This window comes from Lissotriton vulgaris, chromosome 3_1, assembly GCF_964263255.1.
Source record: "Lissotriton vulgaris chromosome 3_1, aLisVul1.2, whole genome shotgun sequence".
NCBI lineage: Eukaryota > Metazoa > Chordata > Amphibia > Caudata > Salamandridae > Lissotriton > Lissotriton vulgaris.
In genome coordinates this window covers 1,884,151,261-1,884,178,386 of record NC_141689.1, presented here as the reverse complement: position 1 = coordinate 1,884,178,386, position 27,126 = coordinate 1,884,151,261, and the positions used below count along the sequence as shown (strand labels likewise).

The 27,126-nt window shown below is 42.7% G+C and overlaps 1 protein-coding gene across 6 annotated transcripts in view; it reads right to left on the bottom strand.

Moving 5' to 3' along the window:
• GRIA2 (glutamate ionotropic receptor AMPA type subunit 2) overlaps positions 1 to 27,126 on the bottom strand; it is a 531,232-nt gene that overhangs the window by 198,291 nt on the left and 305,815 nt on the right. For all 6 annotated transcript variants that reach the window (XM_086962351.1, XM_086962349.1, XM_086962346.1 and 3 more), the window contains exon 5: positions 11,312 to 11,365. In XM_086962351.1, coding sequence (XP_086818477.1) covers positions 11,312 to 11,365 — 54 coding nt within the window. The remainder of the gene's footprint in view (positions 1 to 11,311; positions 11,366 to 27,126) is intronic.

Here is a 27,126-nt window from a genome sequence, read left to right as displayed (position 1 = left end):
GGCAATTTCAAGATCATGGAGTTGTGCTGCAAACTATCAATTACCTATTTATTTTAATTTTTCAAAATCCCAAAGCTGGATTTTTTTAAAAGAAAAAACCCACAATATCCTCACCATGGGTGCTGTCGTCCATGGCAGGGGGTCATTCTATGGTCTTCACTGTCTGTTACCACCAAGTTTATTCCTGGCTGTGGCAGACCTTGAATACTGTCCATTTGCCTGCACACTCTAAATAGGGTGGGCAGACAAATGGCCAAGGCTCAGACTGCCCTTACTTTGTCGGGCCATTGGAGGCTTATGCTGTCAACATATAGAAGGTACGCCTGACTCAAAATAAGGCAGCAGACTTTCAGTTTGGCAAAGAAAGCACTCCAATAGCTTTGTGATGGAGTACCAGCTCCACCAACGTATAAATTGGGCCCTTAATGCCATTTTCATATTATAAATAAAAACAGTGCACTGTTTAATTTCCTAGCTCAAAGTCATACATTAGGCCCAACCAAAATGTATACTTACTCACTGTGATTTCCCACAGGCATTATCATATGTAAAAAAGTGGAGTTTTACTTAGAGTGGTCAGAGATCAGACAGTACTAAGTTAAGCACACAAGCATTTTGTAAAGTACATATTCAAGATGAAAAGAGTAATAAGGTCAGAACACCAAACAATAAAAATCACAAACCGAATAAACATTAACAAACAAAATGACACCAAAATGACAACAAAAAAGAATTCATGTAAAAAAGCACCCAAAAGCACTCAGTGCCAATGATAGTCCATGGAAGTGGTAGACCGTGACCTAGGCACAATTTCAGGCCAACCATGAAATAACATGTGTTAAAAAGTTTTCCTTTCGACTTAGGGGCTGATTTTTATCTGGGTAGTGGGTCCCTCCTCTGCCAGGGAGTAAAATACTCTGTCACTCTGACTGATGTGCCAACCACCACATTTTGAAATGTCCTTCGGACTGGTAGTTATTTCAAGCATTGACAGGAACCGCCGTCATGGCGGTTCTTTCCAATGCATTGTAACTTTGACGGATGGCTCCATGAAACATGACAGACCCATACGGCAAAGTTAAAAAAACATTTATTTTCAGTAGGAAAATCTCAAGGTGGGATTTTCTTTTAGAAAATAAAATAAATGTCCCCCTCACCATGGGAGTTTCCTACCATGGAAAGGAGGCATTGAGAACTTTTCAGTGCCCCTTCCCACCTATTTTTTCTGGCTTCGATAGGCACTGAAAATGTGTTATAAGTCTGCCTATTTTAATTAGGTCTGTGGACATATAGCCAAATCTGCATCAGCTCCTACTGTGTAGTCAAACTATGGTGCACCTGAATCAAAATCGAGAGGTAATAGACAGTCTTGGCCTGGAAGGGAACTCTGTCATAGTTGTGATGGAGTTCCGCTCCACCAAGAAAAAAATCAGACTCTTATTCTTTTTTATGCACTTTAAAATCCTGCAGAGGGTAAGCCAGAAGCTGTAGCTCACAATGTTGTATCAAAATCAAAGACCTTTCTCACGAAGTCCAGGTGATGGCTCCAAAGTTCTTGGAAGTCCCAAAACTTACTAAGTAATAGTTTTCTGGAGTAACTTCTATGGGTCACTTCTAAGGCTCTCTGTACCTCAAGGACAGCACTTAGGAACCAGGCCTCACTCCAGAAGAGATCACAAGCAAGATCTAGTCTAGGTCCAGTTGGTCCTGATAACTTGTCATCTCTTGCAGCGTTTTGCCGTTTTGTATCTCTGTAAACACCCAAAAGGCTTGCCAACTGATCTTTGGCATCTACTTCTTTGTCATGGGTACAAGTCACCGAAAGCAGATATAGCCTTCTCTTCCGATCTTAAGTAAGTCCAGAAAGTGTTCTGAAATGGGTGGCACATTTATGATTAGCACTAGCTAATGGGTACGTGTGACTCCTGGCTCTACCCAACTGATGGGGTAAAAGTTCAAATGGGCAACCCTACCCACTTTTTGGGCATTTCCTGGTTGCCATTTCCTGCTTGCCCTACTGCAAACAATCCCACAGTGATTCTCACTCCTAAGAGAAACCCCATCTCCCTTGCACAGAACGTGGGTGCCCCTGGAGGTATATCAAGGAAATGAAGAGACACCTCCATTGTGGTCACTCATGAACTGGTTCTCAGGGTATGTTTCCACAATCTGGGTTTGATGCCAGCTTGGCAGGGAGAACAAACTCTGGTCTTCTCCAGGTCTCACCTTATATTTACTTGTGAAAGAGCAGGTACTTTACAAGTTAATGAAGTTCCTTGGTCCACCCTGACTGGTCTTCCTGCAAGAGGAAGAAAATACTCCCCAAACTCAGGCCATTCCGTCAGCTCGGGGAGCATGTTTCACAACTCATTAAGGCTGTGTACTAACGCCTGAGTTTACCACTTTGAATGTATTGTGAATTCGATGTATATAATTAGCTTATTTTGAATTATTGTAAGGTCATGCATGGATGGCATGGGAATTAAATGCCATCTATGGGCTGCAGTGCATATGCATGCCATCCACATATATCACATGATATATGACAGTCAGAAGCACCACTTTGGTCTCGCTGGGCTGCAGTTAGAAAGCACTGCAGTGACACATGGAAAGAAATGCAAAAGGGTATTAAAACCATGATCAAGGGATAGACAATCCCGAATGATGGCTCGATTAAGGGATATCTCCAGTACAGGTCCAAATTGAGTATCATAAAGGCATTGGTTACTATTTAATTGTATCCTCCTAAAAGTTAATTTTCAATTCTTGATGACAAATATGGGATGACCTACTCTGAGGGATTATGTGCAATCTTCTTATACAGACATTTTCAATTTTCTGGATGACCTCACAATCTATACTTTCCCACAATCCAGTTCTGTAACTAACAACAGAGAGACATTTACTTTTATAAATGATGTACAATCCATTTTGGAGTTTAGAACCCACCTCTGTAGCAAATATAAGTACAACCTCAAGTCATTCAGTAAGCTGTTGTTTCTTTACAGATCTTAGATACACCCAGTTTCTAGAATAGTCTATTTGGAAACCAAGATATGAGAAACTATGCACTTTACTAATTTGGACTCTGTTGATGATATATAAGTGAGCTTTGGCTACACCTTGTTCACAGTTCATAGTTTATGATTTGCTTAGTTTTGTTTTAAGATCAAATTGTTCCCTGAACATTGTGTACCGCTCAAGAAGTTTTTGGAGGCCATTTACCATTCTTGACTTAAAACATATACATCTGCAACTTATAGGAATGGAATCAATTGACTGCCTATTGAGGGCAGCTATTTAAATTTTTAGACAAAACATTTTTCTAAGTCAGTAACAAAAACTGTTAATAAGAAATGAGACACACCCTTGCCTAATACCCCTTTTAACCTGCAAGGGAATAGTGCACTCTCCACCCCAACCATTCCATAGCAATAGCACTTCAATACATTTGAAGTCTAATTATGGCTTCATCCACCCCCATAATGTTTCATAATGAGCCACAGCTAAGCAAGATTAACACAATCAAATGCACTGCTAAGGTCCAAAAAAGGCTAAGTGCGGAAAACCTTTCTTGGTCCAGGTAAATATTCCAACTAAGAGATTCAGTTTTAGATTTTGTTTGACAGCATCTAGTCCATGTTTAAATCCATATTGTACACCTGTCAATAAAGTAGATGGTATAATTGTTGTCGGGGTGACCGACCTTGTGAAAGCAACTTTCGTTCCATTGAAGTTGGCCTGCTATTGAGTCTAGTTCCAGGTCAAACCCAAACTGAGACTACATGGTATTACTTTATCTTGATACTTATTTCTTAAAGCTTAAAAAATTCTCTCATTCTTTAAATCTGATTTTTATCATTTTGCAGTCTTTTTGCTTATTTTCTCAGTTTTTCTAAATTGATTTTGTAATTTTATTTTGTTTTCTTATGTTGTTTTCTTGACCATACAGTTTGTTTTATTGAATGAGTTTTGCACACATTTGTCTGTGAATGATTCTCTGTGGAGTTGTTCCATAACTACTAGAAGTTAAACAGATATTTTTAAAGATCTTTGTTCGCCAATCCAGATTGTGATTATTGAGTTGTTAGAGTTCACTCCCTTCAAATAATAACCCAGTTTCCAACATATTTAACAATTTGTCTCTGTTCATGAGTGAAGTCCCCCACAAAGTGAAGCATGCTATCATTGTGACCTTCTAAACAAGCATTGGCATAGCCAATAGATCTCACCTTTGGGACCTTATCAGTGCTTAGTCAGATATATTGGCAATGTTGTTAAGGTATGTTGTAGAGCATGTAGCTGTTATGTTCAGTACTATAAAGTTTGTGTGAAAATCGTGCTTAGTGTAGTGACGTAAGGGCAGTGGCATGGTGTAGAATGTAGTGGTGAGTTGTGATATGGTGAGTGTTGGTGGGATGTATGTGTGTAGTGTGTTTTGCTGGTGTGCATGTTGGTGGTATATTTCCTGGTGGGCTGGGGCAGCTGACTCCTACTGATATCACGTTCTACTTATGAGCCAACAATGGACCTATAAGATGCACCAGACTGTCACTCGCTCGTTTTGAGGAGATTCACTTTATTGTAAACATTTTGCTGATGTCCTGTAATCTCTTGTCAACTTCTCAATAAAGTCATAATAAAAAAGAGGGGGGGGTGCTTTTCGATCACTGACATTTCAGCGCCTTGTCAGGGGCAGTAAGCGCTATGACAATCTACAATAAAGCTGTGTTTTGGCTTTCAAAAGTCTTTATCCTGAATCAGACTGTGCTCACATGTATTTATTTGTTTTTGCAGTTTTAATATAACGCTAACTCTACCCGACGATATCTGAGTGGTTTACATAAGTTCCAGTTCCATTACACATGGTCAAGTTAATTATTTAGGAGGATGAGCGGCACAGGAAAATTAAGTGATTTGCCCGGGATCACAGGACGTTGAGCTGAAGCTGAGACTCAGACCGCGCTACTAATAACAAACAAAGAAGAGTAGGAGGGGGTTCAAACATGGACAGTGGGCTGCTAATGAAAACAAGCAGCTCAAGAGGGGTGTTGGTGGGGGCACAGTAATGCAGCTGCCGCCCTGCGTGCCACTGCTCGCTCCCAAGAGCAAAACCCAGTGGGAGTTAACATTATAAAAAGAGGTGGGACATGCACCCACCTTTAGCCATTCGCGTGCTTTCATTAGATAAAGACACACACAAAAGCCAATCCAATGCATGGTAGGAGTCAGACCCACACGGAGAAGTTTTGAGTATTTACAAGAAGCCTCCCATAGACAGCGCATGGTCGCTGCGCTAAGCTCGAACTAAGAACAAACTGTGACACACAACCTCTATTGAACTCCCACATTATCTTAGTCATCCTCTGAATTGCAAAAATTCATGGATCTGTGTTGACTGTACAACTAGCTGCCAATCAGAAGGCCTACAGGTTGCTATGCAATGAACAATTAGATTTCCAGCCATACTGGAGTACCAAACCCTCTCTGAAACACGTCACAGGTAGTATGAATCTTTTCCCTCCTCATCTCTGTATGCTCATGCCCTCCTTTCTGGCACAAGTACATAGCAAGCCTGAAAAAAATGTGTTCTTTTGTTCTTGTTAAGTCATTGAGAAGAAAAATTACTACTGGCACCTCTATTTCAAGATATTTAAGGCTCAGACTTAGCATCTTTCTTCAGTCTGGGCCCAAAGATGTAAGCGCCTGATGAGGAGTCTTCCTTCCAATATTATTTAAGACTAATCTGACCAGGTACTCCAAGGTTGATCGTGTGAGACACCTCAATTATGAAAATTGGATGGCCTCATTGGACAAAAGATATACAATCATAGTACAACTATGACATTTTTATAAAATGAAATAAAAAAACAATGGTTGTGATTTTCATTATGAACTAAATATGTGTACCACTTTTGGTGCAGATTTTTTGAGCTACTACAAATTAATGATGGTTCTAAGCAGGCCACTAGGTCTCGGCTCTTCTGCACTGTGTTGGGCAGAGAGACTAAAGTTGCATTTGCTTGTGTTACATATATCATGTTGCACTTAGAGTCCTCTCTCGTTTATCTATTGGGCCAGGAAGATAATATAAAAGAGATTTGTTTTAAATAAGAATACATAGGATTCTGACTCCATTACACATGGCCATAGCCCTTGTTAGGGACATAAGTGTGTTCAGAAAAGGCAAGCAACGTTGGAATTTATTAGATGGAATGTCAAAAATCTATATTAAAATCACACCTTAAGTAAATGAGTTGCATGTACGTTGCACCTTACATCACCTTCCATTGATCCATTATTTTAATCCTTACGTTTGAAGTAGGAATTCATATGTCAATGACAAAGACATGTTTTAGAACACTTTGCTGCTACTGGTTTTCTCTATGTAGTAGGTGCATAACAGTTCTCCATGCACCATTATCTCTTTAAAAATATGGCTGTTACATATTTATTACATGTAAATTCTTCAGTAGATAAAGTGATCAAGAACTTCTTTAAGAAACAGTGTAACATTTTAAACCAATGCAAAATTGGAATTTTAAATAGCGTAAACTTAACTATCCCCAAGAAAAACACATTCAGATAACAATTCAGAAAAAGGATGGTACACCCCTCAGTCACTTTGTTGACAGCACCATTTAGAGGTAGTGATTTTAGGCATCTCTATACAAATGTAGTAATACTCTGTAACATCGCTCGCTCTTATTGAGTAACATTTATTTAATCAGTAGGCTCAAATGTTTAGCAAATAGTTCATCCTTCTACACGTTTAACTAATCGAAAGTAAAGATGATAGAGTGATATTATGCTAACATTTCACAAGCGTAATATGTATATTCTTATGGAGTAATAATTTGTATCATTATATAACAGTTACACTTTGTGTATATACATAGACAAAGTTCATATGAAAAACGTTTAAGAGCAACTAGGATTGTTTTAGTTCAGATACTTTTTCTGAGACTGAAACATCAAATTAAAAGGTCACAGGACTTTAGATTCCAACTTCAAACGTAGCAAAGATTTCTATTATAGGTAATCGGGAATATAAATTAACATGCTATGTAGAGCAAATAAAGTTGGCTGCAGAAATGTACTGCGCACAAATATATTAATCAATTATTACACCTTGAATGGTCGTGCAGTTGGAAGAATCTGTGTTTCATGTATCTCACAATGGAATATATTTTTTAGCTTAAAGTGGTTCAGCAAGTTCAATTAGACATTGTAAAAGAGACTGAATGAATGTAAGTAAACTCCTTAAGACCTGAAAGTACTCCCTAATGAGATAGCATTCTCATTAAGAAAACTGTCTGCAGGGTCTTGGTGTTCTACTACTGAAAAGAAAAAATATGGCACATCAATGGTCATGAAACAGGAAATTCGGTCTGAATTATGAACAGGGTTACCAGTCACAGGAAATTTATAAGTGCATATTCCCGTTCTTACATTTTAACTAGAGATCTAATTTACCTAGATTAATGTTTGCATATGCTGTTGTGCTAATGTGTGACCACCTTGGGTCCGAAGCAAGGGTTTTTGATTCACTGTGGTGAATTTGATAGTTTCTATCACTGTGCACATAGTCAAGTCAAATCAATGTTTATTTGTTTTACTAGGTACATATTACGCCCATCTTGCTTACAACAAGAGATATAAAACACAACTATAAAAAGGAAATTAACTTGATAAAAAATCATAAAATATATTTTCAAGTTAGTCAAATTTCTAAATCAGCATAGAATCCAAAATAAATTAATTCAAGTATATAAATGTAAATCTTTCTTGTCATTTCAGTCATTAAAACTACATTTATTATTTGCCTTGTCTTAATTTGAATTTTGCACAGAATGACACTTGTCGTATGAGCAACAAAAAAAGTATCAAATATTCTTATAGTTAGTTTTATATACTTTCCCAGATGATCCACGCAGATTGTTAAAAAAATCAAGAGATGAATAATATACATGGTTATGTGGCATAAGATTTCAGGTCATTAGCAGAAGGCATCTTTAAAGTTGATTCGAATATGTAGGGCAAAAAACATAATATGTTCCTCAGACTATTGTGTCCAGGCATTAATAACACTGTTTTGATTTTAGAAGGAGGAGTAAAATGTAGCCAATGATAGTGTGCAGAACTGAAGTTTAACCCCTTGCGTGCTCGTGACGGAAACGTTCCGCCATGAGCCTCGGGTGGGTTGTGCTGGTGACGGACCGGTTTTGTCACGGCCCGCTCGCCGCGCCTACACGGCGCTAATTCCACGCCTGCGCTGAACGTTCTATTGAGCGGGCGGGGCCGTGACGGAACCGTTCCGTCACAAGCACAGCCCACCCAAGGCTCGTGACGGAGCAGTTCCGTCACGAGCACGGGAGCGCCGCGCGCCCCCCCTCCCCCTTAGCACTGCGGCGGAATAGCCGTGCAGCTAAGGGGTTAAAGTGTAGAGTCTTAGCAAGTTGAGTTTTAATATAATTAATATTGTTCAAATTAAAACGCACATTTAATATTGAAAAATGACAATGAATAATCATGTTCTTTCATTTTCTAGGAGCTTCATCTTCTCCAAATTTTCATTTTTTAATTTCATTTCGATGTGTCGCTGTTAATCAGTCCCGAATCGAGCCATAAACGAGCAACTCCAATAGTAACCGCAATTTCATTAATATACTAAAAATACTGCAATTATGCTCTCCCTTGCTTTAGAAGGCATCCTCCAAGGGGGATGAAATAGTTGTTTTGGTTCTGGACAGCTCAACAACCATTACATTTTTTTCTCACATTACTTTGCTAAAAACCTATCACGTTTTTCCAACCCTACTCTACTTATCTGTCATATGAAAAGTATAGTTATTTATAGTTCACTATGATATATGTTTCTTTAATTGGCGAAGACAATAATGCTTTGGGTGGGGAGTATATTCTGAAGACTTTGGGGGTCATTAGGATGGCGGACGGACCCCCGAGGTAGCGGGACCGTCCGCATGGGCAGCGGCGGTCCCTCCATGTAAATTAGGATGTGACCGCCACCCTGGCGGTCACATCCCGTATCTTTAACCTTGCGGCGGGTGCTGCTTGAAGCAGCGCCCTCCGCAAGGTTAAAAATGCATGTATTGCATTTACATGCACAAAGCGGCAGGCACTGCGCGGTGCCTGCTGCTTTGTTCATGTAAATGCAGGGGAGTACTATAGGTACCCCCCATGTGCACCATCCACCCCCTGACACCCTGGGGCCCGCAACGGGCCCCCAATCTGAAAAGACAACATACTTTTCCAAGGCGGAATACCAAACAGCTTTACCAAACAAAAAACGTTATTCCGTGGTCACGTCCTCTGGCTAGGGTGGGCCTTAGCGCGCCCACACCACCGAGGTACACAATTACATGGTCCTGACGAATGCCCAGTAATATCCATACACTTAAAGGGCAGAAACATGTTGACCCCGTTGTAATTTAAAAGGGGAAAACACCCAACACATTAGTTGGTATATTTCCCTGCACATACCTTTTAACCAATACCCAGCTAACCACGGAATAAAGTTTTTTGTTTGGTAAAGCTGTTTGGTATTTTTTAAACTCACTTTTTCATACACTTTGTCACAAAAAAATCCCGCTCCGCAGTAACCTGGCGTTGCAGCACACCAGGGAGGCATTCGGCTTCTCCTGGTGGGCCCGATGATGAAGCATGTCACCACCCAGGGTGGTGAGTGAGGGCTTCCAAGAAATCCCTGAGAAATTCCTATTCAGGTTGATTTGATCTTCTTTTCTTCTCTGTGCTGGACACTACTATCCCTGTGTGGGCACTCTTTTGTTGATTGTAACTATTACCTGGGGGACCGAAAGTGCCCCTTTCCTCTCTCTCTAGTTGTTGTTATTGGTGTCTGATAGACACCGCCACCATATTAGAGCTTTTCCGCCACAGTCGGAAGGCGAACACAGCGGAAAAGCGGCGGACGGGACCCCCCAGCAATCCTAATCTGGCGGGGGCTCTTTGGAGGCACTGCTGCGGTGATTCCGCATCCTCCGGGCCGGCGGTGGCTTTCGCCGGCCCGGAGGATGCGGAATCACCGCAATCCTAATCGGCCCCTTAGAGTGGAGAGTTTATTCTGATTCACCCAGTAAAAGTATTACCATCTGATATGGTATTTCTAATTTCACAAAAAAACATGCCTCTAATGTTACCTTTACTCTCTCCACACATTTCACTTTCTTAAACCTGCAAAACGACTAAAAATGAAGAAAAAAAAGAAACTTCTGCTGGGATCAGTGATGCAAATATCAATTCAAGCATAATTCCTCATTCTTCAGTTGACAACTTGTGATTGCACAGTACTCTCACACCTTGGAAGTAAAAATGACAGTTGTAGTGTTAATTCTGAGAGTGGGAGATGAGACATGGCCGTTTCACGAGCCACTCAGAATGAGGGTAAAGCTGTTTAAATATTGGATACCAGTACTTTTAAATTTAAAACACCTTGTTAACACATGCTGGATAGAGGGGTTTGTCAAAATATATTTTATTTCGCATACCTTTACTATGCAAGTCAGAACAACGACTTGCATTAGGGGGGAGAAGGTGTTGGATTTAAAATCCAACACCTTCCCTAGTGTCCGCACAGACTGGAGTTGGTATAGTAAATTATACTATTCCAACACCCAGCGCCCCTAATGCAATTTGTAGTTCTGAATTGCGTAGTAAAGGTATGCGAACTAACATTGTGGTCGTACTAATGACCGTTTTGTAATGGCATGCGTACTAAACGCATGCTAAGTAACGAGCGCTATTCCAGTGTGTAGTAACTCCCAACTCCCCCCACATGCCCCAACCCAGGCCCGGTGTACATTCTAGACAGAATATGAAGAGATGTTACTGGCGCCTACTCTACCTAACCCTGAATGGGGGACCCCTAGCCAGTGTCTGTACAGGCCTCAGTCAAGTGCAGAAGGTGTAAATATTTAGGGCAAGTCAGTTTGCAGAACATCAAGAGTTGCAAAAATGGACTCCACTGTTTTGAAAATGTTGTGCTTTGGTCTGTCAAAGTTAGGGTTATTCGCTCCATCCCCACTATATACCACAGTCTATGTAGACATCCTTGGTGTGTCGAAATATATTTTAAATGATTCTTCAAAAATAGCATTACAAATGAGGAAGAGATATGAGTGGTCTTGAATGAATTATATAATTTCCTCTAAGCATATGACTCGAAAAAAAATTCACATATTGTACCACAATTCACAGTTTCGTGTATCATTTTGGCATCTAACTATTTTTTTAATAATAACACGAGGAGAACTGGTGAAATGCAACTTACCAAATTTGCGATAATGTAATGGTATCCTTTAACGTGTTTTCCTATCGTGATAACCTGTGAATGGCAAGAGGTAAACAGACGTTATTAGAGTAATGTCATTGTTAGGATTACTTTACTATGCAATGTTTAATACAGAAAATGTCATTATTTAATAGACAGAGAATATGAGCATTTTCACACAGTGAAACCGGATCTTTCTGCTAGGACTTTGTTCAACATTTCTGGATTACAAAAGAATATCCTTTGTTGCTCTCAGTGGAATGCATGGGTAAAATGAGGAATTTCTGAAAAGTTAGACTATGTGGTGCACCTGATTTGTTGTTGGAGTACCACACAGCTTCGACAAGGTAAGATCCATGTTGCTTTATTTCTATCTCACCCACAACTTCCCAAACCCAGCTGTCAACACACAGAACAACTTTTCTTCCGCACTCCAAAGCATTGGCCATCCTGATGACACATGATGCTGGCCTGCCATAGACAGAGAAGGCAGCAGCTGGATCTGTGGTCCAAGCTAAAATAGCACATGTTAACATTGCTGGGTGTGGATGGGTTATCTTGGAACATCTTGTAGTTGATTGTTTGCTTCTCTACCTATAAACCGCTTCAGTGTTGGACTTCCACATTATACGGGAGCTTACATAAAATGGAGCAGACAACAGCAGCAGCACAACAGAGATGGCTGGACTAAATGTAGCTGGCCACATTTACTCCACTAAACTTCTGTTCTACATGTGTATAGGGAACACACTGGCTCCAACAGCACCTCAATACTAATGTGACATTTAAAGCAAGGGTGCATTGAATGCTCTTACATGCACATAATGTCAAATCTGCCTCGTGGACCTGAATGGAGTGTAAAAAACCAGTGGAGGAAAATCAACAGCAGCCCAAAGGTCTAATTTTGCTTATTTATGTATATAAAGGGCAATAGGTTACTGCAGGGCTGCAACCTCGATGGGTGCCTGCTAGGAACCTATAAACCACCTACTCATAAAGGCTGTTAACAAATTCACAAAGATGCAGGAATACCAGTTTTAGATATACTTTTGTATCACTTTTAAATTTATGTTTACAGACGACATTTTGCAATTATTTAGCTTTTTCTATCTATGCTATATTTAGATTATGAAATTGTATTTTGTTACAGTAAGGTTTTATTAGACCCGACACCCTTGGGTCGCAGCCCCCAAACATTTTGCCTCACCCCTCTTATTTACCTGTGCTTGTCTTTATTGGCTTCAGGACTGTGTGCATTTTACCACTGCTGCCCAGTGATAGAGTGATTGTGCTATCTTGACTAAACATGGTGAAATTGGCTTACACCCAAGTGGCATATTTGATGTACTTATAAGTCCCTAGTAGAGTTGTACTGCAGGTACCCAGTACCTGTATGTTAAATTATACTGGTGGGGCTGCAGCAGTAATTGTGACACACACACACATAAGTACTTTAGTGGCCCTTTAAAACATGTCTAGGGCCTGCCACTGCTGTCTTGACTTGGCAAAATAAACATTTTGTCAGCCCTAAAACTCCCTTTTTAATACATTTAAGTAGACCCTAGGGTAAACCCTAAACAGCCCGCGGGGCAAGGTGCAGTGTATTTAAAAATTTGGGAATATGCTTTTAATTTTTACATGTCTTGGACTTGAAAACTCTTAAAGTCGTATTTCACCACTGTGAGTTCTACTTCTCCGATAGGATAATGTGGGGTTACCTTATTAAATGTATTGCCTGATAGCTTTTGTTTGGGAGCAGGAAGGCATGTCTGTTTGGTGTGTGAGAAATTGTAATTTAAAACCTCTTTTAAATCACAATTCTGAAAATGTCCTGATTAAAAAGTTGACATGTTCTTGTCCTGTCCATTTGGTGCCTGCAGCCTGCAGAATATGGCTCAGTGAAGTTGGCAGTTGGCCTCTTTATATTCTTCCCAGGCAGTATCACAACAGAGTGTATGGGTGTTAGCAGGATGGGCCATCCTGACTTGATAGGAGGGTCAGAGCTGTAACTTACCACATGTGCACTTCACAGGCACTGGCCAGGCACACTTACAAAGGCTTCACACTAACCTATTGTGCCCATAGACAGACTAGGACCAGACAGGGAGCAGGACATTCCAGACACTACTGTAAGAGAAAACCCCCAGAAGCTTCTCCCATTTTAAAGGAGGCACCAGGTATGAAAAAGGGGACCCTCAGACCCTCTCTTCACTACTCTCTTGGACCTTTGGATACTACAGAAGAATGCCTGCTTTGCTGCCAAAGGACTGTCCTGCTGTCTGAGGCATGGCCTGCTGTCTGAGTAGGAAAACTGGACCTGTACTATTCATCCTAATCTACCTGAGCGACTCCAAGGGCTAGTCAGCTGACCTCCTGTTCTGGGTTACAGGGACACAACAAGCTCCAGAGGTGTTATTGCAACTGTCCAGCTGGCATGTTGCACTGAATATGACTGGATCTGAAACTGTACTTGCATGTGCACTGCTGGCCTCTTCTAGAGTGAGTTCCTGATCCCCAAGAAGCCCATGTCCACAACTCTTGGTGTGGCATCAGTTGAGCTCCTCCTGGAAGAAAGGAGAAATCCAGAAGTTTTGGGTTCTTGAAGACCGCAAATGGGAACGTTCATGCCAAGATCTTGCCACCCACATCAACTTCCAATGTGAAGCTCCAGTGAACCCCATTTTTCATGCTACAGTGACTGCCAGCGACAACCAGCAACATGAAATTTGCACTTCGCACTACAGCTTCAACAGCCCACAGTTATTGCCAACATGAAGCTCTAGCAATGACTCTCGGTGATGTGGAAAAGGACCTTCATGCTACAATGAGGACTGTCAGTGGTGCCTGGCCTGATCTTCGCTCTACAGCGACAACAATCTTCAATGCTCTCCCTGCTCCTCGCAGCCTTCTCCACCTCGAACTGAACTCTTTGCGCTGCACTTTAGAAGGTAACTTTTTCAGCTGGAGCAACCTGATCCCTGTATCCTATCCGGCCTGCAACCCATCACAGTCAGAATGTACTGGTCACTTTCACCCTGTCTCGCATTACCAGATACCTGCGAGTGGAGCTTCGTGTTTTTTTTAATATCTCTGTTCTTCTGATTGTATTTTGTTGTTTTGGAGTCAAATAAATTATTACATTTTATTCCATTTTTCTAATTGTGTGGGATATATCTAGTATTGTGTTTTCACTTTATTACTATCTGAGAGCTGCATAAATAATTTGAGACATTTCCTGTGAGTTAAACCAGACTGTTTTTGTGGCAAGCTGCCAGAGGGTAAAGCACAAGTTAATTTATCGACATTTTGTGCTTCACCCTGACAAGGATTGTTGTGACAGTTGCTTGAGAAAGTTTTCACACTTTCAACCAACAACCCAAATTCTCAAATTCTCAGTTATTTTTAGAAACAATTATGTTACTTGCAATAATGTCATATTAGTATTATAATATCACTGCCATATCTATCTGATGCCAGGGCAGGCAAGTCTCTTCAACAGCAACCAAGAAGTTAAACACTTGGGGCCCAATTTCTGAAGTTGTAAAATCCTAGGGGCTCATTTCTCAAACTTGCTTTTATACAGTTAAAGATATTTAACCACATTAAATTTGTCATGTGAGTAAATGTACTTCCAGGGCTGGCAAGTAGTCACCCAAGGATACAAAAGCCCTAAAAGGTTCTTCATGCTAAAATGAGGACTGGAAGTGGTGCCTGGCCTGATCTTCGCACTACAGCGACAGCCATCTTTAATGCTCTCCTTGCTCCTCGCAGTCTTCTCCAACTCGAACGGAACTCTTCGCACTGCACTTTAGAAGGTAACTTTATCTGCAGGAGTAACGTGGTCACTGTATCCGGCCTGCAACCCATAGCCGCCGGACTGAACTGGTCACTATCACCCGATCTCGCATTAGCAGATAACTGCAAGTGGAACTTTATGTTTTTTTAATATCTCTGGTTCTACTGATTGTATTTTGTTGCTCTGGAGTCAAATAATGTATTACATTTTATTCTATTTTACTAATTGTGTGAGATATATCTAGTGTTGTGTTTTCACTTATTACTATCTGAGAGCCGAGATTGCTGAACCTGGTTAAAAAAAACGGCCCCCAGGGGCCCAAAACCAGCCCCCAGCCTGGCGGCCCACTGGGGAAACGCCAGTGCCTGCTTTGGCCAGCCATAGGGTGCGGCTCAGACAGGAGCTATGTGGGAAACCCTTGTCTAGTTGCATCTTAAGAGAGGAACATGGGCCCAAGATGATGGTTTAATGCCTATCTTTCAGAAAGTGGTGGAGCCAGCTGAACACAGGTCCTTGTACACCGACCTCTCAAAGCTTCTCCAGCATCCTAACGTGAGAGACTGTGTCAAAGGCCGCAGAGAGATCAAATAGCACAAGCATAATTGGGTTTCCTGAGTCAAGCACAAGTCGAATCCGCCACTGCCAAGAGTGCCTTTTCCGTACTATGGCCTGGTCGAAAGCCAAATTGCGAAGAATCCAGAACTTGATTAGATTCTAGGTAGGCTGCTAGGTCTTGTTAGTTAAGCCTTCGAGCAATATGCCTAAGAAAGTCAGCAGAGATATGGGGCGATAATTAGCCAAAGACTTTTTATCCAGGGTAGTTTTTTTTAGGATAGGGCGTTCACAGACAGCCTTCCACTCAGCAGGGATGGTGCCTGTTTCCACTGATTATTTGAATATCTCTAAAGTAACCGGGGCAAGGCAATTAGATAGCAGAGACATTACTTTGGGGGGAGGGTAAATGTCCAAAGGAGAGCCTGATTTAGCAGCCACCAGAGAACTGCGAATTTCCTCTAAGGTAAAGGGTGCAAAACTATCTAAGGTATAATGCCTATGATTTATCCAATCTGCTTCGGTACCAGTCCTCCTGCAACGGAGAGGGGGAAAGTGTTACATTTTGAATAAATATGAGAGATTTTCTCCTGAAAGAAATTGGCCAGTGAGTCACAGAGTTCCTGAGTTCCTTTGGAATACTGGGCACATGCCGGTGGAGTAGTGGAGTCTTGGACTATATTAAAAAGTGCTTTAGAGGGGTTACCTGCCTGCGCAATTTGATTGATGATTGAATTTTGTCTTGTGATTTGGATATTATGGTGATATTAACATAAAGCCTGTGTATAGCGGTCCTTATCGTGAGGTTTTTGAGTTCTGCTCCAACGTCTCTTTCAGTTCTTACACACCGATTTTTCTAGTTTTAACTTGGTGGTAAACCAAGGAGCATAGGGTCATGGTTTGTGATGGAGCTATAGTATTTATAGGGGATTGTTGAATCAAGAGCTTCAGTTAAGGCAGTTTTAAATGTATCCAGTAAGTCAGTAACCTCAGAATTATTGTTGAACATCGCAGTAGTGAAGGCAATGTTATCATTGAGCAGTGCAAAGCACCATCATCAGGCAGTGCAGGCTGTAGAAATGCTGTCATCAGGCAGCCTCTGCAGTGGCATCGCAGGGCGATGTACATGCATTTCTCACTCATTCAATGCAATGCATTGGTTTTTGAGGAAAACAGCTGCAAAACACACTTTTGAGGCTGAGAGCTTGGAGGGGGCACCTCAAGCAAGGGTACAACTCACAGAAGGCAGAGTCCAGGAGCAACAGCAGAATTGTAGGAAGTCTTTTGCTTCACTGAGACTTCAGAAAACAGGAGGCAAACCAGCAAGCCCTTGGTGATCACTTGGAGGAAATGCAGTGCTCTTCCAGCAGAGTCGCAGAGCAGCATGGCAACAAGCAGAAAATCAGTCCTTCCAGAAAAGCAGCCAAGTTCAAGTTCAAGTCAAGATCCAAAAGTGTCTGATTCCAGGTGCTCAGGGACCCAGTGCTTATACCTAAAAGTGCCTTTGATGAAGGGGTGACTTCAAAAGAACTCTCTGAAGTGCACAAGGATCACTTTCAACCTAATCCTGTCTGCCAGGCTCAACCTATGCAATAAATCTGTGCTTCGTGTGGACAGGACACTACCTATTGAATTGTAAGCGTCAGCCCCTCCCTTTTTTTCCCCTGCCCATGAAAACCAGAATGCAGATGAATGCATATGAGTGGTCAGAATGCAATTGAGTATCACCTTCATGCGTTTGTAGCTGTCTAGGGGGAATGCACAACGTGTAGCTGTCACACAACCCAGAAATGTATTGGAGACAGACTGTCAGGCGCAAAGAGCAGTAAGTACAGAGAAATGTCCAATTTCTAAAAGTGGAGTTTCTAAAATGGTGATGTTAAATATAACTTCATCAGTAAGGAGGAGTCATCATTACTAGTCCAAACATATCAAGCATAAAAAGGTACTCTTCTCTGATCAGGAATCACGTCATAAAAGTATATTAAGGAATTACCAATCCAGGCCAGGCCAGTAGTGAAAAATGAAATAGGCTGTTTGTCACTACCAGGACATGCAAAGCATAAAGGTATATGGGGCTGTTTGTCACTACCAGGACATGCAAAGCATAAAGGTACATGCCCTATCTTTTACTTACATAGACCCTGCCCTTAGGGTTTCTCAGAGCCCACCTTCGGGGTGACATATCTAACAAAATGGGAGTTTAAGACTTGGCAAGTAGTGTCAAATGCCAAGAGGAAGTGGCAATAAACTGCCCGCAAAGGCACTGAAGGGGCAGGCCTGAGACATGTTTGAAAGGGTACTTGTGTGGGTGGAACAATGAGTGCTGCAGGCCCACTAGTAGCATTTGAAGTACAGGCCAGGGGTATATGTTATACCACTTTACAAATGACTTACCAGTACAACAAATATACCAATTAGGTATACACCAATGCCATCATGTTTAGGGGAGAAGCACAAACACTCTAGTACGTAAGTGCTCAGAGTCCTAAGGCTGACAAAAAGAATCAGAAAAAATGAGTTGCAAAAGGTAAAGAATTGGGAGAAACTCCACCATAAGGATGACATGTCTAACAGAAAGGTTCCATATTGCAACAAATCTATAAAATTGACACTTAACTGCTGTACTGGACTTTGATGGCAAAAATGTTTTCAAAATCTTACTTGGAAAACTTTCTGAATACAGAAGCCTAGCCAGTTTGCTTTCTCCCAGGATTCTCTACAATCTATAATATCATGTCAGTAAACATATTAAATATTGATTATTCTTCAGCATTTGACAAATAAGACAGAAATTGCCTATAGTTTAAACTGCAGTTTCGTTGGCTAGACAATACCTTGTTGCAATTTCTCATAGATTTCTACACAACCAATTGGGTGCAAAGCAAGCTCTCTAACGCCAAAGTCATTTCTCCAAAAATCCGTACAACTAAAGCCTGAAACAGTGCTGCATCTTAGCTGCTCTTTTGTTATCACTATGCATAGCTTACCTCCAAGAATGTCTGGATCACAGTAATGATGTAGCTCTGAAACTATGAGGCAAAAGACTAAACAATTTAACTGATGTCAACAAACTTGTAATATCGTCATTGACCAACACTGGCTTTAACACCAACTGTAAAGATTAGAACAATAGAACAAATTGAATAACCTTGTCACAAATGCAGGAAAAAAGTTATGAGTGATGGAAGTTAAAAAGCCTTTTACTAGAAAATGTACTCTAAAACCTTGGAAAACTTCACCAGCCATCCATACCTAGGTTGACGATGACAATAAAGGAAGCCACTATTGAATTACTATTTTTTTTAAAGCTTTATAATCTTAGTTGCTTGGTTGCTTTTCTTGTGAATATTTTGTTTATCCAAGTCCAACCACCTAATTACAATGTAGGGATCAGTATTTAAGCAAGCTAGTCAGACCGAGTGGCTTCTGACGAGCTCAAGGAGCTCTTCGACCAGTCAGAGGCCACACAAAATCCCTTATGGATGGCGTTTCCCCCGTTCGGATTAAGATGTTGCTTTACGACGGCCTTTTTATGCCGGGCATTCCAACATGAACAGCCTGTAGGAAAGCATCTTTGGGCCCCTAGCAAGACACCTATGCGTCAGTGGCCTCAGGTTGGAGGCCTGGGTGGCACCTTTTGCCTCCCCTGTTAATCCCTGGACCATTGGGCAGGCACCGTAGGGATTAACAGAAACTCCCATTTCTCTATGGGAGCTTGTGCTGCGTCTGGTTTCTGACCACAGCAAAAGCTCCCATAGAGAAATGGGAGCTTGCGACAGCACCATGTGTGGTGGCATCGTAATTGTGGTATCGGTCCCAAGACTGCATTGATGTTGGTCGGAGGCAACTCCGACAGACATCGTAATGAGCCCCTTGGTATCTTCTGTAAGGCAGATGCTTATATTTGACCAAAATTGATCCTTCATATAATTAACTGTATCAATGGCAATAACACTATCCTTTGCCATGAATAGGACATGGACCAATAAATCTCTACTTCAAAGGATGCACATATTAAAGCTAATATTGAGAATGGCAATCGTATAGTCGCAATTAAATTGGAAGCATTTAAATTTCTTTAGTTACAGGTAAATATCCCCTTATGAATTATTGAGTACATGGTATAACTTCAGATACTGTATACAAATGGCACTTGAGACCTTGGTAGGCATGCTTCAACCAATTTGGATGTTTTATTGTAATTTTTTGCCTTTGTGAGATGGCAGTGGAGGGGTCCATGGTGCCTTTGCCTCAGTCGTTTGTGATCTGGCGTATAGAGCCTTCGAGATTGCAGAAGTCTTCGCACATTTTTGTTGCTCAAGCATTCCTAAAAGGGATATTAAAATGTTAAGCGGTGCTTTTGCATAAACTACTTTCATGTCCTCACTGAAATCTTTTTACTAAATGGATTCACTGTCGTTCTCCTGATGCGGGGGACGGTGGCGAGGTCGGCGGAGCAGAGCTGGTGGTTCGGGGTGTAGAAGGTGAGCCGTTTGTTGCGGTATGCCAGACCGGTGTTGTGGAGGGTTTTGTGTGGTTGGTTGAGGAGCTTGAAGGTGATCCTCGTGTTGACAGGGAGCCAGTGAAGGTATCTCAGGTCGGGTGTGATGTGGCTGCAGCAAGGGATGTTGAGGATCAGGCGGGCAGAGGCGTTCTGTATGCGTTGCAGTCTTTTCAGTAGTTTGGCCGGGGCTCCCGTGTATAGGGCGTTGACTTGCTTGGTCATGGAGAGTGTGGAGTGGAGGATGAATCCCAGGTTGTGTGCGTGGTCGGTGGGTGTTGGAGCAGCTCCCAGGGCAGTCAGCCCCCAGGAGTTGTCCCAGGCTGAAGGCGAGGAGTCGAGGATGAGGACATACATTTTGTCTGAGTTCAGCTTCAGACGACTGTTCTTCATCCATTCGGCGACAGCTTTCATACCTTCGTGGAGGTTGGTTTTGGCGATGACAGGGTCCTTGGTGAGTGAGAGGATCAGTTGTGTGTTGTCGGAGTAGGAGATGATGTTGAGGTTGTGCAGTCTGAAGACGTGGGTGAGTGGGGCTATATATATGTTGAATAGCGTCAGGCTGAGGGAGGATCCATGGGGTACGTCGCAGATGATCTTGGTGGCTTCGAATCAGAAGGGAGGGAGCCGGACGCTCTGTGTTCTGCCAGAGAGGAAGGAGGTGGTCCAGTCCAGGCCTTTGCCTCAGATTCCTCCGTTGTGGAGGCGGGTGCGTAGGGTGTGGTGGCAGACTGTGTCGAGGGCGGCTGATAGGTCCAGGATGATGAGGGCTGCAATCTCGCCATTGTCCAGTAGGGCCCTGATGTCATCGGTGACGGCGATGAGGGCCGTCTCGGTGCTGTGGTTGTTCCGAAACCCAGACTGTAATGGGTCCAGGATGTTGTTCTCCTCGAGGTAGCGGGTCAGCTGTTTGTTGACTGTTTTCTCGATGACCTTTGCCAGGAACGGGAGCAAGGAGATGGCCCGGAAATTCTTGAGGTCCTTGGGATCTGCTGAGGGCTTCTTGAGCAGGGCATTTATCTCGGCATGCTTCCAGCTCTCCGGGGACGTTACGGTTTCGAAGGAGATGTTGATGGCTTTGCGGAGGTGGGGGTGCAATGGTGGTGCTGGCTTTGTTGAAGATGTGGTGGGGACACAAATCTGATGGGAAGCCGGAGTGGATGGTGCTCATAGTTTTGATGGTGTCGTCATCGTTAATGTTGGTCCAGGTGATGAGGGGATCGCCGAGGGTGGAGGCCTCGGAGTCTGAGGTGTCGCGGGCTGTGGAGGCCTGGTTGTCGACGCTGTCGTGGATGTCTGTGATTTTGCGGTGGAAGAAGGATGCCAGGGAGTCGCACAGGCCTTTTGAAGGTGGGATGTCGTTTGTGCTGGCTTTGGGGTTGGAGAGTTCCTTCACAATGTTGAAGAGCTCTTTGCTGTTGTGTGCATTGTTGTCGAGGCGGTCCTTGGAGGAGGTTTTTTTGGCGGATCTGATGAGGTGATGATGCTGGCGTATGGCGTTCTTCTAGGCTGTTTGATTCTTTGGTGTTTGTTCGTGGCGCCATTTCCTTTCCAGCTTTCGGCAGTTTTCTTTGGAGGTCTGGAGGTCCGGGGTGAACCAGCCGGCAGTCTTGGTCTTGAGGCTGTTGGAGGGATTCTTGATTGGGGCGAGGGTGTTGGCGCAGTCTTCGATCCAGCATCTGAGGCTGCTGGCGTCGGGGGTTGGTGGGGTCTCTGGGTGGGTTCCGGGTGAGGGTGGGGGATCTGTTGGATGCAGTGGTGCGTGGTAGGCTTCTTGAAGGAGAAGAGGGCGCAGCAGTGATTGGTCCACTGGAATTTGTTGTGTGGCTGAAGGAGACGTGGGGGCTTGCGGAGAAAATGGGATCAACCGTGTGTCCTGCGGATTGGGTGGAAGTCCTGATGAGCGGTTTGAGTCCGAGGTGGGCGAGGTTGTCGAGCAGGGTGGTGGAGTTGGTGTTGTTTTTCTCGAAGTGGAAGTTCAGGTCTCCGGGGAGGATATAGTCTGTGGACGTAAGAGTGTGCTTAGTACAATGATGATTAAACAAAACCTGGCCCTCAAAAGAATTCATAGATTACAAGTAGAACAAACATAAAGGGCTGCCTTTTGTCCTAAGAATTCAGAGTTGGACAACCCTTCAGCACAGTTTTCATCAGCAAAATTACAGAATATTATATAGGCATTTGAACCTAGACATCAAGTATACAGAACCCAACCACACAGCCAAGTTTCAATCAAAATACTAAGAAAAAAATGGATTTAGAACAAGCTATGCCCAGATTTCAGGATATAACAAAGCTCAAAATACATTTAAGCCGATTTGATGATGGACCTCCTTGTAGAGGCATTCATCAAGCTCCACTACACCACAGGAATCAATATCCCCTCCTACGGAAGAAAAGCTACCTGAAAAATGCAATCGAACCTTTGTGGAAGCCAAATGCTAGGCAGGTGGTTTTTGTTCCACTGGGCATTTCCCTGGTGGGCTTGAGCCTAGGGGTGCTCCTATTGGCTCTGGCACTTTCCCCATCTCCTGGAGCTCAATTGCTGTAGGCACAGAGAGGCTTCAAGGGAGAAGTATGAGGTGCAAGTTAGAAAGCAAATAGAGTGGAGAAAATCGGGTTGAGGGAGATAGAGTAGGTAGAAAGAGAGAGATGAAGGGAGCGGGCTGGTTTGAGCTTTTTTGCCAAGGCAGCTTTTGTTTTCCAAGTCCGGCCCTGTTGAAGCTCATACAAGCAAGCACTACTACCTCTTGCAGTTCTTTAATAAGATCCTTGCATATCTGGATGGGATCTGTAATGTGAACTGATCTCTAAAAAAAACTATCTCTGCACAGTGGCTTCCCGGCTCAAGCCAGCAGCTTGCGAAACAATTACATTAGGAATTATAAAGCATTATGTTCATAAATGTCTGTACTTTCTTTTGCATATTTAATATTGGTATCTGAACTCACATACCTTGGGAGAGGGAATTATTTTACCTTTGTTAATCATAACTATTAATTTTCAAAGGGTTTTAGATTATACTGTCTGAACAAAACTATGCATTTCTCATTCTCAGATGAACGCTAATAAGAGTGAATCAAATGTGTCAGGGGATTCTTTCGCTTTTTCCAGGTCGATGTGGCCGTTTGTTCTTAACAATCCAAAGTTGTAATATTATATCTGGAACTGTAGATTGACTTTGATATTTTTCAGCTCAAAATTAATGGCACTCCAGTTAATCATTTGCCAAAACACACATGTACGTTGCACATAATTTGTTGATTAATGAGGCATCTTGGGAAACAGATTATCCAAAATCATGATAAATTAATTCTGACATGTAATTAAAAGACTTGTGTCGACTTGAATTATTATCAGTAATTTATTGTTTGACCTCATTGTAACCCCTTCTGCTCTGCTAGTGTCCTGAGGTGAGGTGTGTGGTGGGGGAACTCGTTGTACAAGCAGAATCAGCCAGTGCATGCAATGGCGTGTAGATGATTAAAAAAAGGAGGGCTGAGTAACAGACCCTGCTTCTCCTGCCCATCAATATGTTTTGGTGCTTTGTGCTCAGGTGTATTCTCCAGGAACATAGGTATGTCACATCAAATATTGTAAAAACAATCCCTGCTTCATAGGGCTAGTTCAACAGGCTCAGAAGGGGGAGTGGCAATGGGGCAGTTGAACAGGTTGTTAGTTCAGAGCATCTTTCCCAGGGTGAGTCATTGTTATCGCAGGCTGCACTATGAAATAGACCATGCCCATGCTGCCAGGCCACACTCCAAACTAAATGGGTGTGGGTAAAGGAGTGCATAGCCTTGAAATTTCAAATTGTATGCCCACTACAAGCTCTAGAAGAGTAGCGGTAGTGAGCCATTGACTGCAGTATCCAGCTGCGGCCTGTGCAGGTGAGCGGTAGGGTGGTGAGTCCGAGTTGTTGGACAGGCGACCATGAGGGAAAAGTAAATAAATAATTAATTTTCCCTTGTCGTCCTCTGTTGAAATCCCCCACCCAGCCTCACCGCTCTAAGCTGCATGGGGCACAGCTGGACGGGCCCCATATTTCTCCACAGCCCCATCTCTGTTGCATCCTGTCTGGAAAAGCAGTGGTGTGACAGCTTAAGGGAACAGCCCTTGGTTCAGCTTGGACCTCCGTTTTTCTGCAAATGTTAGACTGGCACTTTTTTTTACAGCTGAGGTATGAACCATTATAGAAAAAGTGTATATTATATTGTTTCACTTCAGCACTTTAGATTATATCACTAATCTGAGTGGACTTTATTAAAATTATTGAACCACACCCTTTTTGCTGTGGCTTTTTTAATAATGACTTCAGGGGCAAGCTATTTGTCTGGTTTCCTGCTATACAAGCCTTTTATTTTTAACGATTGAGTAACAACTTGGTCTATTAAACCATACACAAGAGAATTTGGTGTACAGTATGCCACACAACGGGTTTTAAAGGTGCTCTCAACTGTAGTGCTCATGGAAAGGGATGCACAGTGGGGAAATGCAATTGCCTAGGGTCACACTATGTGGTCAAGCTTGGAAGCTGGGGTTTAAACCAGGTTTACTTATTAGATATTGTGCAATTCAGATCCTGGATGTATGTCACTTTCCTTCCCCCTTCTACCCTGATGAGACATTAATCAGTGACCCAAGAGGTAAGTCAGTTACTGTTGCCACAGATGGAGCAACAGTATGGTCTATTAAACCATAGTCGAGAGAGGATTTTGTACAGTGCACATCCTGACATCCTGAACTAAATGATTTTATATTGGCTCAAATGTGATGCTAACTGAAAAGGAAGCAGAGGGAAAAAAAGTAATTGCATTGATCACACAGTTTGATCAATCTGGCAGCCTGTGATTGAAACTAGGGTCTCTGGGTCCTGCAACTAGTTTTGCCCAGGATCCTACAAAATGTCCTAATGGCCTTGGCAAGTTTGGCGAGAACCCTCAAATTATCCTTTTATTTTTGTTATAAGGTGTTGTAACAGCAATGGTAATCCCCTTCTTCACAGAACAGCTAGATCTTGGTCATAAACAGAGCAAGCATACCTTATGAAGGGGACAGGTGCAGCTAGTGTAGTACCAGTAGAATAGAGACATCATGGCCCACAAAGCAATTTTCCCCTCTCTCACAGAAGGCATTGAGTGCAATCTTCCATTTGCTCAGAACAGATCCAGCATCGCAGAGTTGTACAAACTTTTATTGATCATAGTACATGAATAGTTACGGCATAAGTGACATGTAGGTTAAAGACTGATGTCTTTAAGAGATGCTTGTGTCACTGAGAGGAATTTATAGGTGGATGAGTAAATGAGCATGCACATTGTTAAGGCAAATTGGACCCCATTCTAACTTAGGTAATATTCCACGTCAGCACTCTGAAAGTCCTGCTGCAGTCAGTCTGAGACCAGATTTTATTGATTCTTTGTTTTTCCACATATTGGGAGATTGTGGTAACCTAAAAGGTCATTGTTGTTTGGGAGAGGCTTGCCACAGCCTATGTTACTATGCTCTAGACTGGTACACAGGTGTCAACCTCTTTGATTTCAACACAGGTGCATCAGGCCTTGGTGCTGGACCTGTTCAAAATGTCACAGCCCACCAGTGCAGATAGCCCCAGCTTCCTGCTTCTCAGTGTAAGGTATCTTTTCTAACCCTGGGCAAAGCACTACGCTACGCTCGTGTAATTTGCAAAGTTTGCGCTACTTCGCACAACACGAATTGCATGTAGCACAGTGCAAACACGCATACCGTAGCGTAGCGTGGCGTAGTGCAGCAGTCATTTTTTGCTTGCTCGCGGTCCTCCACGGCAAGTTGGTGACCGCGAGCCAGTAAAATGACATCCTGGCAAGAGTTTTTCCTCCATCGCGATCAGCAACATCAAGTTGCCGATCGCGAGTGTGGAAAATAAACCTCCAGGCGAGATTCTCAATGCAGGGAGGTCAGGTTTCTCATTGCGAATGGCCGCGTATGCTCGTGACCGCTCGCAATGAGAAATTACCAGCCCGCGTTGAGAAAGCTGCCGCTCAAGTAGAAATCTACTTGGCGACATAAAACGACCGCTTGCACTGGGCAAGATGCAGTGTGCACTGATTGCACAGTGCGGACAAGCATCCGGCACTGTGCAATCAGTGCGAACAGCATTTTGCATAGTGCACTACACAGTTCGCGTAGCTATGCATAGCTCGCGTACTGCGAAGTGCACTTTGCGTAGTTACGTCTAGCGCTACTACGCGAACTACGCCCAGGGTTAATCTTTTCCACATATACACTGCTGGAAGCACAAAAGAAAAGGCTGGAAATGCTCATATTGAAAACAACATTATTTGACTGCATGGCAAAATAAGAATATTGAGACCAGGGGCAAAGTGAAAAAAAGCCTTTACAGAGCAGAGTGAAAAATATAATTAAGAGGCACCAACAGTAGAAACGATTTGATTAAATGGCACAGTGAACCGTCATGACTAATAGACATAGTGAAAACACCAGGCTTCAGTGAACCAGGAAAACACCATGATCAACATTTAATGACACCATGGTTGTAACTCAAGATCATGGGGCCCTCCTGCAGAATGTGGTTAGGGGCCCCTGAGACTCCCATGTCTTACCAATTTATTAAGCCTTAGGCTAAAAAATGGGGGCACACAAAAGGTGGGGTCCACTGTGCCGGAGGACTGCAGGGACCTACGTTACTTCCATGATGGAGACAAAAGGACGAACGACCTGAAACAAGTTGTAAGATATGAGGCTCCTTGGAAATAACTCTCACTCGCAAAGTCTTCTGGTGTAGCAGGCTCCGAAGCAGGCTCTGTGTCGCTGATCCTTGAGCCCATTGCCAAACGTGTGAGTGCATGTACACTGCTTCTTCATACAAAACAGTATTTAATTGGCCAGTGCATGCTGCTATTCAGACAAATGCAAGTATCCAGAGGCCAGTGCCTGTTTGTGAGGCAGGGTTGCTGCCTGTAC